This window comes from Fundulus heteroclitus, chromosome 4 (genome assembly GCF_011125445.2).
Source record: "Fundulus heteroclitus isolate FHET01 chromosome 4, MU-UCD_Fhet_4.1, whole genome shotgun sequence".
Taxonomy (NCBI): Eukaryota; Metazoa; Chordata; class Actinopteri; order Cyprinodontiformes; family Fundulidae; genus Fundulus; species Fundulus heteroclitus.
The window spans coordinates 12,338,273-12,356,590 of NC_046364.1; the positions used below are offsets into that span (position 1 = coordinate 12,338,273).

At 40.5% G+C, this 18,318-nt stretch overlaps 1 protein-coding gene across 3 annotated transcripts in view; it reads left to right on the forward strand.

Moving 5' to 3' along the window:
- The first annotated feature begins 2,277 nt into the window (after positions 1-2,277).
- pcdh17 (protocadherin 17) overlaps positions 2,278-18,318 on the forward strand; it is a 69,405-nt gene continuing 53,364 nt past the window's right edge. For 2 of the 3 annotated variants that reach the window (XM_012873513.3, XM_012873514.3), the window contains exons 1-2: positions 2,278-2,977; positions 3,754-6,549. In XM_012873513.3, coding sequence (XP_012728967.1) covers positions 4,054-6,549 — 2,496 coding nt within the window. In that variant the 5' untranslated portion in view covers positions 2,278-2,977; positions 3,754-4,053. The remainder of the gene's footprint in view (positions 2,978-3,753; positions 6,550-18,318) is intronic. The other variant, XM_036136067.1, reaches the window with a different exon arrangement.

Here is an 18,318-nt window from a genome sequence, read left to right on the forward strand (position 1 = left end):
CTCATGTACATGAGAAAGCCAGTCATTACTTACAGCACCTTGCAAAAGTATTGATGCCCCTTGAACTTTTCTGAAAGTTGGCACATTACAGCCCAAATCTCTGTCTTTTGCTGTGATTTTATGTTATAGGCTAACACAAATGAGTGCATTGTTTTGAAGTTGAAGGAAAATATATGTGGGTTTCTTTAAAGAAAAAGAAAACAAAAGAGTGTGGACCAACTGCAACCCTACTGAGACATGGTTGTCCAATAATACTGACAATCATGCAAGGAGAACATAAAGGAGAGAAGCAACCAACAATTCCACACTGACTCTGGAGGAGCTGCAGAGATTGATAGCTCAGGTGAGCAAAAAAAAAACAGATGCTCAACAGGAAGATTGGTTATGTGTTCCATAAATCTGGCCTTTAAGTCAGGATGGCATGAAAAATAACATTGTTCAAGAAAAAAAGTGATAAGACATCATCTCATTTGCATTTTTCCACAAGGCAGACAGGGGAGATAACAAACAAGTCAGATAGTGAAACCAAACTTGAACTGAACTGTCCTACATGTTAAACGTTGTGTGTGGCAGAAGAGTAACACTAAGCATCACCTTGAACGTTGTATCCTCACTGCGACACATGGTCACAGCAATGCGGATGCTTTTCTGCAGCAAGGAGACGGAAAGTGACTAGAGTTTATTGGAAGACGGAAGGAGCTAAATACAGGGAAACCTGTTAGGGGCTGCAAAACACTTGAGGCTGTCAGGAGGAAAGTATCCTTAACATAAACCAAGCACAATCATTGAATGGTTTAGATCAAAGCATATGTATAATTACAATGACAGGGGAGTTTTCCTCTCCACTGTCGCCACATGCATGCGCGGGAAGAGGGATTGCTGCATAGTCAACGACATAACGCAAGCAACTGTGCAATGTTGCTCATCCAGGAGGAGTTATATCGTGCATGTCAGTAGCTATGTTTCCATCCATTTATCATGCAAATTTTAAGCAAACTTTTAAAATGGCAACAAAAATAAAACAAAATGCAAATTAGGCGCGCATTCATCCACTGATTTGGAGCAAATTTGCCGGGTAATTTACCAGTTGACGTTACACATGGCTGTAATACACATGAAGTAATAAATAAACAGGTAATAAACATGTTGCAAACTAGCAGGGATCACACATCTCAGAAAAAATAAACAGGAATGTGTTGCTATCAGGCAAGTTGCAAGTGTTCAGACAGCATGTAACATCGCCAATTCTAGTTTGACATAGAGAAAGAAATGTGCCATATGGAAATATCCGGAGCACATAGCGACAATGGAAACAGCTAAGTCATGTGAGGGGAAAGTCGCTACGTAAGAACTTATTCAGCAAATGTGATTCCATCTCTCGTTTTGCACATTCATTCTTTTTCAGACAAGCCAAAAAAAAAAAAAACTAAACCAAGGGAGCATTATATTTTCTTTTTTTGTTGCAAAATTGCAAAAGATATTTTGAATGTTGCTGTTTCCCTCCACCTTTTCTAAAGCAATACTTCAAAATGCGTAAAAAAAATATTGATAGAAACATGCTTAGTGACTGGATGCAATCTGATGGGTTTCCTTTGAAAGAAAACTTTTTACCAGTCTAGATTTGATGATTTGATTGATTGAGTCTGTGGAGTGCCTCAAGATGATATTGTAAATTGGCACTATATATATAAAAATCCAAATTATTTGATTATAAAATACTTTAAAACCTTTTAAAAGTGAAAACATTTGCCTTTCACTTTACAGTTGTCGACATTTTGGATGTCTATTATGTTAGATCCCAGTGTACACTGAGCTTTGTGAAAAACAAAGGGTATAATTACTTTCGCAGGTCATTTGTATGAACAAAAAATAAATACATTCGCTTTTTCCTGTTTTGTCTAAATAACAAATCTCTTGCTTAACTGCGGTGCTAAATGATTATTGAATGGAGAAGTGGATATTGCTTATTCGGTTAACCAGTGAGCGAATTAACTTGGTTGTTTTCCTTCCTCCCTGTCTAACTGAAATTTCAAACCACTTGAGCTTGGCCTCAGCACATCCGTTGGTGACCGTGCTCAACGCACCGTTTCCTTTATTGGAGCCCCGCACAACAATGGAGTGTGATATTTAAAAAAAAACAGAGATCCGCCACCGGTGAACTAAGACCCACCAATCATTTGTAGTCTGCACCCACGGCGGCTTTTGAATCCCTCCTCCTCTTCCCACCTCTTCAAATTCATTGGCTGCCACAGGAGTAGCGACAATGTTTAATGCACCATGCGGTGTCCGGAGTCCAGTCAGTGAGAGGAAGCGCTTGCCGTGCTTAGGGCTGTGTTACGTGCTGCAAACAGTGAGTAATGACTGGGCTTGTGTAGTTTAAAAAAAAATATTTATTTTTTTCTGACAGCAGCACGGAGACTTATGCCAGAATGCGGCATTGTTGCTGACCACTTCCACGGCAGCTGCCCGTCTGTCTGTGCGCACTTTGACGGGGGGGACGACGCACAAGGACAAAATGCCACCACGGGAATCAGTAACTCTGAGCTGTGTCGGACGTGGGGAGAGAGCACCGTCTGTCTTTTAAATATCTACTGTGGATATAGTCTACCTTTCCATACATTTGGATTCTTTTCCCCCCCTCCTTTTACACAGTAATTCTTACATCAATTTTCCATCCTGAAGAACAGTGACTCACTGCAGGCAGAAGGCGAGCCGCTGCATCCTAATCAGACAGCGGAGAGGACTTCAGCTCATTGACATTACAGTCATACTTTGGAGCACTTTTTTTTTATTATTTATTTCTACTGCGCTGTACTGTAGATTGCGAGTACACCAGAGGCTTGTGGCTTTCCTACTGCACACGGAAGAGAAGCAGGACACGGGTCGTACCTTTTAGTGAAGTGGAAATTTAACAACCTCTTCAGCGCTCAGGAATTGACTGTTACCCTTTTGAACTAATTGAGCAGTTTCTTCCATGGTAAGATTGCTTCTTCTTCTTTTTTCTTTTTTTTTTTCAGTCGCCTTCGTGATTTTACACCTGCAGCTCTCACTGTTGCTCATTTTTCAAAGCAGCGTTATTCCATAACCTTTTCCCGTACATGCGGACGCAACAGCTTCTCTCAAGGACTGTTGAGCGTCAGAGAGAGAAAGCAGAGTTAAGGCAACGGAGAGCAGCGGTGGAGAGAATTACACGGTGGTACTGAGATGTTGGCGGCTCATTTCTGACTTTTCATGAGGCTCATTTTAAATATCCGGATTATGCGGATTTGTTAATGCGTGTAAGAAGATCATTTTGTATTCACTCCTTCAAATAGCCCTCACAATAGGCCGTCCCCAGTTATGCGCCAGCGGCATTACCGCATTATTAAAGTTGTCCTGTTACACTTCAGTCAGCGTCCTCAACATAGGCATGGGTCATTACCTGTCTGGGGTCAGATGCTGCATGCGCACCACGAATGGATTTGAAACCACCTGCAGAATCTTGGATTTTATGCATAGACTGCTAGCAGGATTCTCCGCTGTCCGTGTATCTATGGTGCTGAGCGTCTTTCCAAGGTTAACTAATTAACAATCTTCTCTCATAATTGTGCAGATGAATTACACATGAGCTGTGTCTCAGTTCTGGCTTGGCAGTGGATCTGATTTCATCTGATTTCTCTCTGGCAGGGTGGCTTGTAGCTCATTTTGTTTTTATTCGATTTACTAATTGACTTCCACATAACATGTTTTTTTTTTCTCCTTTTCTTTTCTTAGGTGATAGGAGCGAACACTTACAATGACTATTCTGTTGGAGCCTGGATCTAGATTATTGTTGAGATCAGTCTGGGTGCTCAGCTGAATATAAATTAGGCGTTCAGTACCACAGACTGCTTGCTGAGGAGAGAAAGCAACAAAGCAAAGACAATCTACGGCAACAAATGTCAAGACATCACACAATGAACTGGACTCTTTTCTTTATCCGTAGTGATAGAAATACCAAATCTGAACAGAATATCAACAGGTCACAGATAGAATAATCTCTGCACAGAGAAAAGCAGCTTTTACTGAGTGGAGATGCATCTTTCTATTTTCTTTTTCCTCCTGTTGTGGGCTCAAGCCTTGACATTGAAAAACTTGAATTACTCTGTCCCGGAGGAACAGGGTCCAGGAACGGTGATTGGGAACATTGCCAAAGATGCCAGGCTCGGACTCGAACAGGTTGGGCAGGGAGGACAGGGTAAGAAAGCCAACTTTAGGGTGTTGGAGAACTCAGCCCCGCATCTTATCGACGTGGACCCCCAAAGCGGGCTGCTGTACACAAAGCAGCGCATTGACAGGGAAACATTGTGTAAGAGAAACCCCAAGTGCCAGCTCTCCATGGAGGTGTTTGCCAACGACAAGGAGATATGTATGATAAAAATAGATATTCAGGACATCAATGACAACTCACCTGTTTTTCCTTCTGATCAAATTGATATTGACATTTCGGAAAATGCAGTGCCGGGGACTCGCTTTCCTCTGACCAGTGCACATGACCCTGATGCAGGGGAAAATGGCCTAAAAACCTATCAAATAACTCGTGATGACTACAATCTCTTTTCCTTGGAGGTAAAATCCCGAGGCGACGGGACCAAATTCCCAGAATTAGTCATTCAGCGTCCCCTAGACAGAGAGGAACGAAGCCATCACACTCTCATTTTGTCAGCCACTGATGGTGGAGAATATCCCAGATCTGGTACAATGCAGATAAATGTTAAAGTTACTGATTCCAATGATAACAGTCCAGTTTTTGATCAACCATCATATATCGTTGAAATTCCTGAAAATTCACCTCCCGGAAAAGTCTTAATTGATTTAAATGCCACAGACCTTGATGAGGGAAACAATGGTCAAGTAGTCTATTCTTTTAGTGGCTATGCCCCAGAGAGAATCCGTGAGCTATTCTCGATAGACTCTAGAACAGGGGTCATAAAGATTCAGGGGGAAATTGACTATGAAGAGAACTCAGTTATCGAGATTGATGTCCAGGCAAAGGATCTAGGTCCCAATCCAATCCCAGGCCATTGTAAAGTCACCGTTAAAGTGCTCGATAGGAATGATAACTGGCCATCTATAGGCTTTGTGTCTGTGAGACAGGGAGCCATCAGCGAAGCAGCACCCCCAGGCACTGTCATTGCTCTGGTCCGTGTCACAGACAAGGACTCTGGCAGGAATGGGCAGCTTCAGTGCAGGGTGCTTGGTAATGTCCCTTTTAAACTTGAAGAGAACTATGATAACTTCTACACAGTGGTGACAGACAGGCCCCTAGACAGGGAGGTGCAGGATGAGTACAATGTCACTATTGTAGCCAAAGACAATGGCATTCCTCCTTTGAACTCTACAAAATCGTTCACTGTGAAGATTCTTGACGAGAATGATAATGTTCCTCGCTTCACCAAGTCCGTCTACCTTCTTCAGATTCCTGAGAACAACATCCCTGGGGAGTACCTAGGTTCAGTTCTGGCACATGATCCGGATCTGGGCCAGAATGGCACAGTGTACTACAGTATCGTCAACTCCAATGTGAGTGGGGGTGATGTCAACACCTATGTTAATGTAAATGCAGCTAATGGAGCCATCTATGCTGTGAGATCTTTTAACTATGAGCAGATAAAGTATTTTGACTTCAAAGTTCTTGCTAAAGATGCAGGATCTCCACACTTAGAGAGCAATGCTACTGTGCGCATCAGTGTCTTGGACGTCAATGACAACATCCCTGTCATAGTTTTGCCGCTTCTCCAGAATGACACAGCTGAAATCCATGTTCCAAGAAATGTTGGAGTTGGCTACATTGTTACCACAGTGAGGGCAGTAGATAATGACTATGGCGAGAGCGGAAGGCTTACCTATGAAATCTCAGATGGCAATGAGGAGCACCTCTTTGAGATTGATTCTGGAACAGGGGAGGTCCGAACGGCCCACCCTTTCTGGGATGATGTAAGTCCCAACGTTGAGCTGATCATTCGTGTATCGGACCACGGCAAGCCAACTCTAACTGCCGCTGCCAGACTCATCATCAAGGCTTCCAACGGGAGTCCTCCAGGTGGAATACCACGCATTAAAGACAATCCAAACTGGGACATGTCACTGCCCCTTATTGTGACTCTCAGCATCATATCTATCATGCTTCTCGCTGCCATGGTGACCATAGCGATCAAGTGCAAGAGGGAGAACAAGGAAATTCGTACTTATAATTGTCGCATTGCAGAGTACTCGCACCCACAGCTGGGAAAAGGCAAGAAGAAGAAGATCAACAAGAACGACATTATGCTGGTGCAGAGCGAAGTGGAGGAGCGGGATGCCATGAATGTGATGAATGTGGTAAGCAGCCCTTCCCTGGCCACCTCTCCTATGTACTTTGACTATCAGACACGCCTGCCACTCAGCTCACCAAGGTCAGAGGTCATGTACCTCAAACCCACTGCCAATAACCTCAGCGTGCCCCAAAGCCACGTGGGATGCCACACCAGCTTCACAGGCCCTGTCACCAGCACTACAGACACACCTACTAACCGCATGTCCATCATACAGGTAAGAGAAACTGCACTCTTCTCCTTCACAAAGATACCACCGTTTTTACATTGCAAGCCTCACAAAGCTCCCATTTCCAACATCAGCATTTGCTCTTTGTTTCTTAAAATGAAGAGAAATGACAAGGGCAGACAGTGGCAGATTGACTCAGGAGCAGCGAAAGATAAAAAAAGATGCAAGGGAGGGGTGAGCATTAGAAGGATTAAGCCTCCATTCTTGTGCTCACATAGAACAGAGCCGATGACATCAACACAGATCTGTTGTGTCGGAAATATGTGACAACAGTTTTTTTTTTTATTATCCTCAGTAGAGTAGTTTAACATTTAAAAAAAAAAAAGTTTTTGGGTCTTGTGAGATAAAATTATTTATTCTCGGACTTGATTTTCTATCTGGTCCTATGAATTATTATCTTGCCCAGAGAAATAGGCATTAGCCCTACTTTTTGGGCCTAGTGTAATTTTAACCTATTAAGGACATATCTATAGATAACAACTATTTGTTTACTTTTATTCAGTGTACAGTATGAATAATCGCTTAAATCAACAGCTCATATGAGTAGTAAATTATCTCTAATCAATCACTAATATATGTTCAGCATGTTATGATATTCTACAGTTTCTTTCACAGTTTTCCTAGTGTTTCTAATTCCTAGAGATTATGCTTATTTTCTCGACTGCTTTATACGTCTTTGTGCCGAGTACCAGGGTACATAAGCCTCCAACGTGATAAGTTCTTAGAGTCTTTGGCCTTAAGCCCATTAAAAGTCTGTCGTGGTCGACAAGGATTAAGTCCAGCCTAATCCAGTGCTGTATTTCACAAAACCTAATGGTCAGCCACAGCAAAGTTAACCGTGGTTTTGCTTTTTGCTATTATTCCAGTTGGGGTAGATGTCTGCCCACTCCAATTTTAGTTTTGGAGATTGTTGCTTCCTTTATCTTTGTCAGTTAATTTAGTTAACTTTGATGAAGGGCTTGATATTCCCCAAAATAGCACAAGGTTTATGTTCTCTTTATTCAATGTGTTTATCTAGTGCTTATTTAGAACAGATGTAATCTCAGAGCGCTATATGGGAAAAAATGAAACAGGTGCAATTTGAAACCAATTATGCTCATTCTCCCTACTTACGTCCTGATGGACTTCAACTGTTGTAGTTTAGGTTAAGCTGTTTGCTTGTTCTCTGACGGAGTTCGGGGTGATGATCAAACGTGACGTATTCCCACCAGGAAAGAAGGCAAATTACTGTTGTTCACTCTCTCATTCTTTGCCCTCCTTCTATTATGAACCAGCTGCGAAGGCCAGAGGTCAGCACAAAGACCGTTAATGCTTCCTATTATGAGGGACAAAATAATTGCTGGTCCATTCCACAGACGGTTTCCCTGCTAATCTAGTCATGATGAATTGCACTGCATTAGGCTGTCACAGACCAGTTTATGAACATTTTGCCTCTCGGACTGTTAAAGGCAAATAAAAACAAGAGAGATCAACACACTCAATAGTGTCTTGTTTAAGGAAGGTCCCCTCAACGCATGAGTGCTTTATTGTATTATTCAATAGAAACCTGTGTTGAGGGAGATAGCCCGAGGCATTAAGTTTCTTCAAAAGCTATACAGAAACATATCAATGTCCCGCCTCCTCCCCCCTCCTTCCTCCAGCCTCCTCTCTCCATTCGTGTGGACAGTAAGTAACCTGAGTCAGGAGAGTGTCTATGGGAAAAATGTCAGGAAACAAAGACAGAATTCCCCTTCCATTGATCCCAAGGCCTCTCACCCCATCTGTCTCTACGGCTGCCACAGTGGTGAAGCTAAACAGGAAAAAGTAAATAAATAGATGGATAAAATTAATGAACATGTCCACTCTTCACAAGGGCACCTTTGTGGAGCTGGCTTCATCTCTGCATTGGGGAGCAACATTAGCTGCCTGATACTTGTGGTCGTTATCTGTTGCGCAGGTTTACCCTAATAATATTTTAAAGCGGTGCACTAGCAGACAGGCTGGGATTGTGTTTAGCTTGAAGAGAGCAATGATATAAAGAAATCAGCAGAGCTCCACTTGCCTTATTATTTTCATCACCGTGCAAGGACATTACGTGGTGGAGAACGTTGTGTCATTCGTAAACACTATTCCTGAGAAGAGATGGATGATATGCAGCGAAGCCTTATTCCGCTTAAGGCATGGAAGGAAATTACTCTGTATGGAATCAATAATAAAACCAGTCTGCAGCAAAATTCCTCAGGGTTCAGGATGAAGGGACTGTAATATTTTTGCTCGAAACAGCCTACACTAAAAGTGACCAGAATGGCCTTAGTTGCCAAACTGGAAGCAACTGACTGACTCTCCTTTGTAGGTCTTCCTTGTGACTAAACATTGAAGCACTGCTTTGTAAATCAAAAATGGAGGCGATGATGTAATTTTTTATGCCTGTGTATTATTTTGTGTGCTTAAAACTTTAAGCCATCTCTGTGACACATCCACCTTGCTAATAAGATATGAGGGGCTCATTAACAACTGGGATGTTTCAAAGACTATAAAAGCTGCCTTTAGGTGGCAGCATTCTGCCTTTTGTGGGCTGGCATTGACATGAGAGTGGGCAAGGAAAACGGGGCTCCAGTATCTGCTGACTTGTCGTTCGTTATTTTATTAAAATATTTCTTCTGCTCTATTAAGAAGTGATAGATGTGGAATCGTCAACTTTAGAAGGTTTTTCAGAAGCAGCCTCTCTTGCAGCGTTTCTCTGCTACAGTTTTGATTGTAATGAACTGAACTTATGACAGTGAATTCATAATTCTGATGGTTCTTTTAGGAGCACATATACCTAGAAATTAAAACCATCACCATAACAACTTAAACTGAACCATGTTTTTTGAGTATTCTCCATATGACTGATGTTCACAATCCTATCTAGTGAATGTAAAAATCACAAAAAAAAAAAAAAAAACGTTCACTGATGTGATTGTGACCATTAAAGTTGGGTGTTTACTATGCTGGGGATATTTCACTCTTTTGATCTGTTTAGGTTGAAAATATGCATGCCAACATTTTAACTGGAGCAGATGTTGAGAAAGGATGCTTGAAGGGATGGTCTTACTCTGCATAATTTAGGGAGATTGTGTGTGTTCGAGTGTGGGTGTAGCATCATTGTGTATTCCAGGCATGTGATTTAAGCCTTTAGCTGGCAGGCTCCGTGACAGAGCCCCTCTCTTTTATGAGCGTGACAATCTTGCGTTTGTCCGAACCTTGAAACACCCTTCCTCCACACACGCACGCGCGCATGCACACACACATACACACACACACAGATGCACATGTAGGTCTGTTTTTAAGGATTCCACCAAAAAGTCTTATCCAAGCCTCTGCGGTATATTGTATTGAAATTGCTCCCACACTTCAGTATCAAATAGAGCCAATGAACAGAAAAGCACTCTTTATTTCATTTTTTTCCCCCTTCTTTCATCTTTCAATTACTGCTTTGGTCTGGCGCTTCCTACAGAGTAAGTTTAGTAAACACCTATATATTCAAACCTGCAGTCAGGTTTTGCAGTATATCAACAAAATGTGCAGGCAGTTATGGCAAATAATAAGAAGCAGCTCAAGAAATATTCCGCAGTTTGTGTTTATTTGTCAGCTTGTGGAGCTTCCGAGTTTCTAAGACAGATCAGTTTTATTTGAGCTTGCTAGTACATTAAGAAATATTAACTTGCCCTAGGGTTTATTTTTGTATTTCTTCAAATAAACCTGCCTCTACTGTACATAACACACCACAATAAAATGTTAAATTATTAATAAGCACTTTTATGTCTCTTCATGCTACCCAAAGCTGATATGATGGATACAAGCGCAAGGAAGTGCAGTTAGACCAAAGAGTGTTGCTCCGGGGAATAACTGCAAATTGTTTTATCTCTTTACCCTGAACATACAAGTTTGGATAACCTGTATTTTTTATTTTTTTTTAATTTGCAGCCATCTCTGGTGTGTTTTTGGCGGCATTGAAAAGTGACACTTGTTTCCATAACGATGCCTCACAGTGCCTTGAAGTGGCAGCGGCTGTGTAAAGCAGAGCATAAAGCTATATTTGCATCATTGTTCATTAATAAATCATAACCTTAAACAAATCAGAGCAAAAGCAGAATATGTCACAATAAACATCAGAGGTCTCGGGCTACTTGTTTATGAGCCGGAGCAAATGAGGATAGCTGAACTTAGAGAAAGTCGGAAACCAGAAGGTACTCGCTGACTGATATGAGTAGAATTTGAGTGTTTATTTGTTTTGTTTTTCTGGTTTGCCAGAAATATGAAGCAGAGAGAGAGAGAGAGAGAGAGAGAGAGAGAGTAGAAAGCAGTGTAGTAATCTCTGAAACAGCCTATCAATTTCTGCTCTGCTGTTAGGGAATTACATTTTTTTAAGTTTTATAAAAGATGGAAAGCAGTAAATTAGGTCTGAGTGGAATGTGCAAAACCCGTGTCTTTTATCTTCCCACATTCATTGCATAAACAGATAAATGCGCACTGAAAGTTTGTTTGAGATTTAAGGCAGCTTTTATTTATTTCCAGTTTTTAAAAATCCAAGTCACCCTGCTAAATAATTGATTTGTTGGCTCCAGACTTTAATCACCGCTACTTACAATTTCCCCTCGTAACTAAAACCAAATTTCACATAGTGCAGACAGATATGGACTGGTCCGTTGATGACCCTCTGGATACCGCGGCAGCGCTTACCATATGGACGCCACACTTAGCTGTGCTGCGTAATTTCATTACTTTAACAGACCTCCAAACCAGGCAATGCAGACTGACAAAGGAATTTAGATTTTTTTTGCAAGCCTAATGAAAGACAGAGGAAATGAGTACACAAGTTGGCTTTCATGACATCCAGATTGACCGGACACATTAACCAATTTTCTTGGCTCAGTGGGAAGCAGCCGATTGGAGATGACATGAGCTTGATAATAAGACCGTGCCTTGTCGGTGGATGCTCGCCCTCTTATTGCTGTTTAGCTTGTATATGCTGGTGTTTGTGATGGAGGGGAAAATGATGATTAGGGTTTTATTGTCTGATTCAGTGATACTCGGCTTTCAGAATATCAGCTCTTACTGTCGTTTTAGCAAGCGCCGTGTTGTTTGACTTATTTTTGCTCCAAAACTAGGAAAGTCTTGTGACACTTCCAAATTATTATTACCTTTGGGATGCCAAGCGTCCTTTTTTATTTATGGATACTTTTTTATCCAGCACTGTCTTGTTTGCTAGACCTTGTTGATACCACGAAATGCCCATGTTTCTATTTTGCTAAAGGCGCACGCCTACAAAAGGTACATATGAGCGTTGTTTACCTGAAAATACCTCTACTTTAATGTATTTGGTTTTTTTTTTACATAACACATTTCTTTAAAGAAAACAAATATTTTGTCAAAAAAGATCCACATGCTACAGGTTACCTTAGTGCTGCTGGCATTGTGCTGCAAACAAGTCCGCAACAAGAAGCCAACCTTTGATTAAGAGAGGCTGTAAAGACAAGAGCACAAAACATAACCTTCACAGGAAAGGAATCTATGATTCAGCTGCCATGTGTCTATGTGTGTTTCAGTGCGGACATGTGTGTGTGTGTACACACGGCCTCACACCTGTGCTACCACCAGCTGAGCTCTGAAGCACGGCTCTTGCTGGTTCCCCCAGAGCGAAATGGTCCTCACTGTCGGGGCCGCCTGTCCCCTGTAGGCTCTGGATCCCTCCCGGGGTCTTTAGACTTGCTTTTTTTTTTTTTTAAGTCGCAAAGGGGCCTTAGATGGAGGACAAGGAAGGCTCAGATAGGAATGACCACACATTAATGTGCAACACAATACATGACACACAAGAGGTCGTCTAGGTGTATAGAGCATGGGGATGTATTCTTTGAACTGCCAGCAGCTGGGTCTCCTTGCTGTAAATCAAACGCTCTCAAAGTCAAACAAAGTAGAGCCCGCTCTACTGTGCCTTGGCTCCGGTCCAGCCTGAGAGAGCTTTTATTCCTGCCACATCTTCTTTCACTGTGCCCCCTAGGTATGTGCTGTAGAAACAACACGTAGCTCAAAGAATGAGTTATGCGAATCCGTTCTCACCTTCTATCTCATTAGTATAAGAGAAATGATTTATCCCCCCCCCCCCCCCCCGCCTGAATCGCTCTCTCTCCTTGTCCTTGCCTTTTACAGATCAGCACTTCTTCAGCTTCATCAGTAATGTGATTAATTGTTTGGAGGCATATATCATGCATACCATCTCATTTGCTATAATTTCACCTAACTGCATGTCAAAACAAGCTGTTATAAAATGACTCCCTCTCCCTCATACAATCAAAGGAGTACATTACTGTCGGGTTACAAATAGGAAATTATGATTTCCCTCGCAATTTGTGTGCAATCCTATCTGGGTCTGTGCTCGGCGTGTGTGTGTGTGTGTGTGTGTTTGGGAGATTGTGAAACTGAAATGGGAGTGATCCTACCGTTCTCTTCTGTTGCTGCCTATATCTATCGCACAGTTTGAAATCTGACCTCCATGTCTATAGCCTGAGTGTGTATGAGAGAAATTGACTGGCCATTGTGTGTTGCAGTGTTGATGGAAACAGAGGCGAATGGTCCCGCACTCTTCGATGCTATTGCCTAAACAGAGAGCCTCTAAGTGGTAGGGCGCACAAGATTTGTTGTCAAACCTTGACGGTCTCTGTTCTTAGTTGTAGCAGTGGCAACACTAAGTGCTAATGGCATATTGAAAATTACATATTTGACCAGTCTCATCTTTGTCCGTTGTGCCACACAGATGTACTGAATTGGCCCCTCGCCGGGTTTATGTCTTAGCAAGAAATCTCTTCGGGTCCTTTAGCATTCAGATCAATTGCCAGTTTGCTCCGTTTCTTATTGATTTTTGCTCTGTTTGGTACTGACTTACTGTTTTTCATTATCTCGCGCTCTTAGAATTGTTAAGTTAAAAAAAAAGACCTGGGGTTCTTAGCTTTTTGCTCTCTGTTTTTAGGATTCCTTTTCTTTCTTTCAGCCCTTGTCATCTCAGATAAGCATTGCAATTTGTCATGTTACTGACAACACAAGCCAAATTCATAATCATGAGATTATGTTGTCAACAGTACAGGGTGTATATGTCTGCTGTATTGATCTGCGCAAAGTCCTAATAAATGAAGTACCACGATGGAAGCGTTGGCTCAGTAATAACTCTGAGCAGATTCTGCTATTTATACGCTCGTAACGCTGCTGAAATGATGGATGGAACTTTTTCCGTTTTTCCTCTTGTCTTTTTTTAATACCCTGTCTCAATTCGTCTCTCCTCTCTTCTTCTCTCCTCTCCTGTCTGAGGTCACGCTGACATGCTTAGCCAGTACGCTCGCAGGTGGAGAGACTTGGTTGCTGGTGTGGGAGGAACCAATCAGACAGAATACAAGGGCGGGAGAGCAGGGCGAATACAAGTTAGCAACGCCTTTGTGCCTGTGTGTGTGTGTGTGTCTTTAAAAGGCTAAAGTTTTAACCAGTGTATCTATGTATTTGAAGAGAAGGTCAGCAGGATTTAGAGGCTCCGATTATTTGCGATTGTTTCTTCTGTGGGCTAGCTGATTAATGCCAAAGCTGCTCTGCCAGATCCTTGACACACCATAGAGACGCTTCGAAGAAACAGAGAAACTTTCATCCAACACCGTGACAATGGAGTGTTATCCTAAAGCTTGTTTTTCTCTTTTTCCCCCCAGGTGCACAAATAGCTTCTATTCTGTCGTCAATTGTTTCTTATTCAGGCTCGACTTATACTAAAATACTACACCCCATTTGGCTGATAAGTCACCTTGATATAAAATTTACTCCATGGACTTTATATCTCTTTGTGTATTCATTGGGAGGCAGACAGGGCGTACACCTGTAAGTGTGTTCATGTGCACTGGTGTGTTAATGTGAGACCCATGCATTCAGTCTGTGTCAATATTTGTGTGTTTCTTTGTCTGCTTCTGGCCTTGGAATTGGGCTTTTGGGAGACATCTAAAAAGCCCTTTCATCCACAGGATGGTCCCCCACAGCCCCAATCCATCCAATTGGAATAATTGTGTTCTTTATAGTTTTATTCACAAGCTCTCAGCTTCTGTCTTGTTTATCTGCTGAGAAACCAACAATTTTTGTATTTCTTTTTGCAAAACACTGAAAAATAAGAGGCTTTAATGAAATCAGTTTGCCAGTGTAATTATTGTATGCTTAAGTTAAATACAGGCTCACAATATGCTTATTTAGCAATCAATCTGAACACAAAAACATAGAGGTTTATTGACTTTATTTCTATATAAATGCCTCTTTCTGCTCTGGTTTCTTTTTTGTGAATACTATTTAATGATTTCCAATTACTCACAAAACCACTAATCTTATGAAAAGGGGAAATAATACAGATAAAACAAAACAATTAGAGAGATTCTCTTTATAAATAACATGCTACTTTTTCTGGAGCAAAAATTACATAGGTATTTACTAATGTCCGTTTAATTGAACACAGTAAAACATGATGAAAACAACAAAAAAAGAACAAACTTAGAACACTGGCAGTGATTGCTTACTATCCCCAGAGTTCCCTTGAATGAGATTGTGTCTGTTTTAAAAGGCGTTTATATATATATATATATATATATATATATATATATATATATATATATATATATATATATATATATATATATATATATATATATATATATATATATATATATATATAAAATATATCTGAGCCTTTCTTTAGACTGTGAAAAAATATAAGGGCAACAGAGTACATACATTTCCTTCAGTATGAAAGAAAAAAGTAAAAAAAAAATAGATCAGAGTTTAGGTTCAAAGGTCTAAATCTGAGGTATAGAAAAGGTTGAATGTGCAGGAAAAAATTCTGAGGCAATCCCGCTTCATAAATAAATTTCACTTTATGCCTACATGTTTTTTTTGTCTGTGAGTCGTTTTACAATACAAAATAACAAGCACTCTACTTTTATTAAACAATTTAGCTTTAACTTAAAGGGGACATATGCTTTTTAGTTCTTCATTTTCACATTTAAACCATTCAGTTGAGGTCTGTATAAAGGGTAACTGCAATGCTTTGGTCTGAATTCCTTGCTAATTTACCCCCACATTCTCATCTTTTATCCCAGTTTTGAGGTGCCTCTGAAAGCAACTTGTTTTGGTTACGTCTCTTTAAATCTAAAGGAGGCTCTTTGCACCCTGCTGCCTTCTAGGTTGCAGCGCGTTTCACTTCACCCTGATTGGCCATTTTTGTAGTGTGCTGGGGGACGGTGTAATGAACAGCAGAACATTTTGACCAATCCACTTGTAGCTTTGTCATCCTTCAGCTTGGACTACAAAATCCCTCTGAGAAATGGTGGAAAATGGTGGAATTGCGAAATTGGTTAAACGGGTCCATAACCTTGTTTAGCAGCTCCACAGCAAATACTGTGTCGTGTTACTTCAAAAAACTTAATAAAAAACAGAGAAAACTGAATGGCTTGAAAAATATGACCCAAAAAGAACATAAACATATCTATGCAGCACCTAGAGAGACTACATTCAAATGTTCTGCTTTCCTAGAGACTCAATGTACACGACACAATCTATTTAAGGGCTGAAAAGTGGAATTTGCATATGTCTCCTTTAATGAATTCACAAATTTTTATCAGCATTTCATAGTCATCAATGGTAATGTAATTGTGCTCTACTTAACGATCTTCCAAAACCTCATGTAAAACTTGAGTTGCTTCATTATTTCTTTATCACTAAGGATTAGCATATGGTAAGAGAACAGTCTGCAAAAGCGTCAACCGAGCTTCCCTTCTCTGTTTAGAGATAACTGTAAATATTGGGGTGTTACATTTTTTTTTTTGGGGGGGGGGGTTCTGGTTCTCTTCTTCATAAACTAAGCTTGGTCCAGATTAGCTTGCTGTTTGGCCAGGACTCTGATCTTGTTCTGAGAATAGCTGCTTTAAGTCTTCCTTATTTTGCCCTCTAGAAAATTGCATGTTTTCACCCAGATGTGAGAATTAGACTAAAACATTTTATCAATGGGGATTTTGGTTTGTTTGCGTTTATCCCCTATACATGACTTCATTAAAAACCTTGTAAAGCCACCATAATTCCCGATACACAGACAATTGTCTGAGGTTTAGATTGCACGTCTAAATAATGAAACTTTAAGGATTAAAGTCTGAAGTTAACATAATTCACACTAGGAGATGGATGAATGGAAAAGAGAACCTGTAAACAAAACGTGAAGAAAACAAGAGAGTTCCTGACTAAAATGACTAACTGGAGGCATGTTAGATTTTTTTTTGTACATGTTTCATTTTACTTGTGTAGATGTTGAAGTGGTTTCAGTCTTGAACAAAAAAAACCTCTCAGAAATAAAGTGAATATACCCATGTTTACCTTGGGGAGCAATGTATAAAGGGGGAACTCTCATTTTAGTTATTGCGGTACATACACAGCATGCATGTTTCTCTTTATGATTGCATGCAATATCATTTTGATGATGACAATATATTACCTCCAGCAAGACCTTCTCAGCTGAGTTTGCTTTGGAATAATAAGGGTTTAGCAAGATCAATGTGGATTCTAGGCTTTAGATAACTACAGTTCAAACAGCTGTAACTATGAATGAGCAAGTAATAAAGGATTAGTGGCCCTCACTTTAAGATCACATACTGTGCTCTCACTTTTTTGTGTATGGTGCACATTTAAACCTCTAGATAGTTTTAAATATATTTGATTAAAGTGTCATCAAGGAAAATCATCTTTCTCCCATTTGTAAGTCATGCTTTTTCTTCCATCTTTCAATCTTTTTATTCATTAATAATCAAAAAACTGGTACCAGCTGTAAACTACCCAGAAGAGCTGGTAAAATCGGTTTGTACAAAAATGAGCAGTGAGAGAAAAAAGCAGTACCACTTAAAAGCACAAACTACTATGTTGGTCTTTTTTGTTGGATTTATTTGTTTATTTATTTGTTGCTTTTCTAGCGTAATAAGGAATAAATATTCCTTATTACTAAAAGTCTCATTTATAATTTACTCCTGGGGCCAAACTGGAACTGATTCTGCTGATATTCTGCTGATAGGAGTGTATTCTTCCCTCTTCAGAGTAGAAAGGTTTTCTCTGAAATGGAAGCTGATATTTAGTTGCCCGCTGAATTGTAGTCAGTGTTGTGGCAGTTATGCAGAGGTAATAAGGTAAAATAGAAATTGGACATGTAAACAGCATAACTGCCTGTGAAAGATTTGAGTTAGGATTTGATTTGGCAAATTTCAGCAAGTCGTTTTGTTCATTGAATTGTGAGCCAACCTATTTCTTTTTATATACAATATAGAACGGGGTTACATAACATATAAGTCTTGCTAAAAAAACTATTTTACAAGGAGGGATTAGTAATTTGAACGTGTCATACATCTTACATCAGCAGAGAAGTGTTATAATATTGGTGTCTTGTTAAGGTAGGGTAGAGTAGGAGATGGGTACCAGCCTTTACTTACAGTAGTTGCCGCGTGTATTTTGGTGTAGAAGGTGTTGCTCTCCGTGTTCTATAATTCACATATAGTAATGACCGAAAGAATGAAATGCTAAACATAAACCTCCTTTGTAGGGTGGCTGGGCTTAGCATTAGAGCTGTGGTTGGGAGCATTATCATTTAGGCAAGGTCAGAGCAGAGCCACTGTTCCTCTGCCCTGAAAGAAGGGTTAGGGTCAGCTGAGGTGATTTGGGCGTCCAATCAGAATTCCTCTGGGGCCTCTC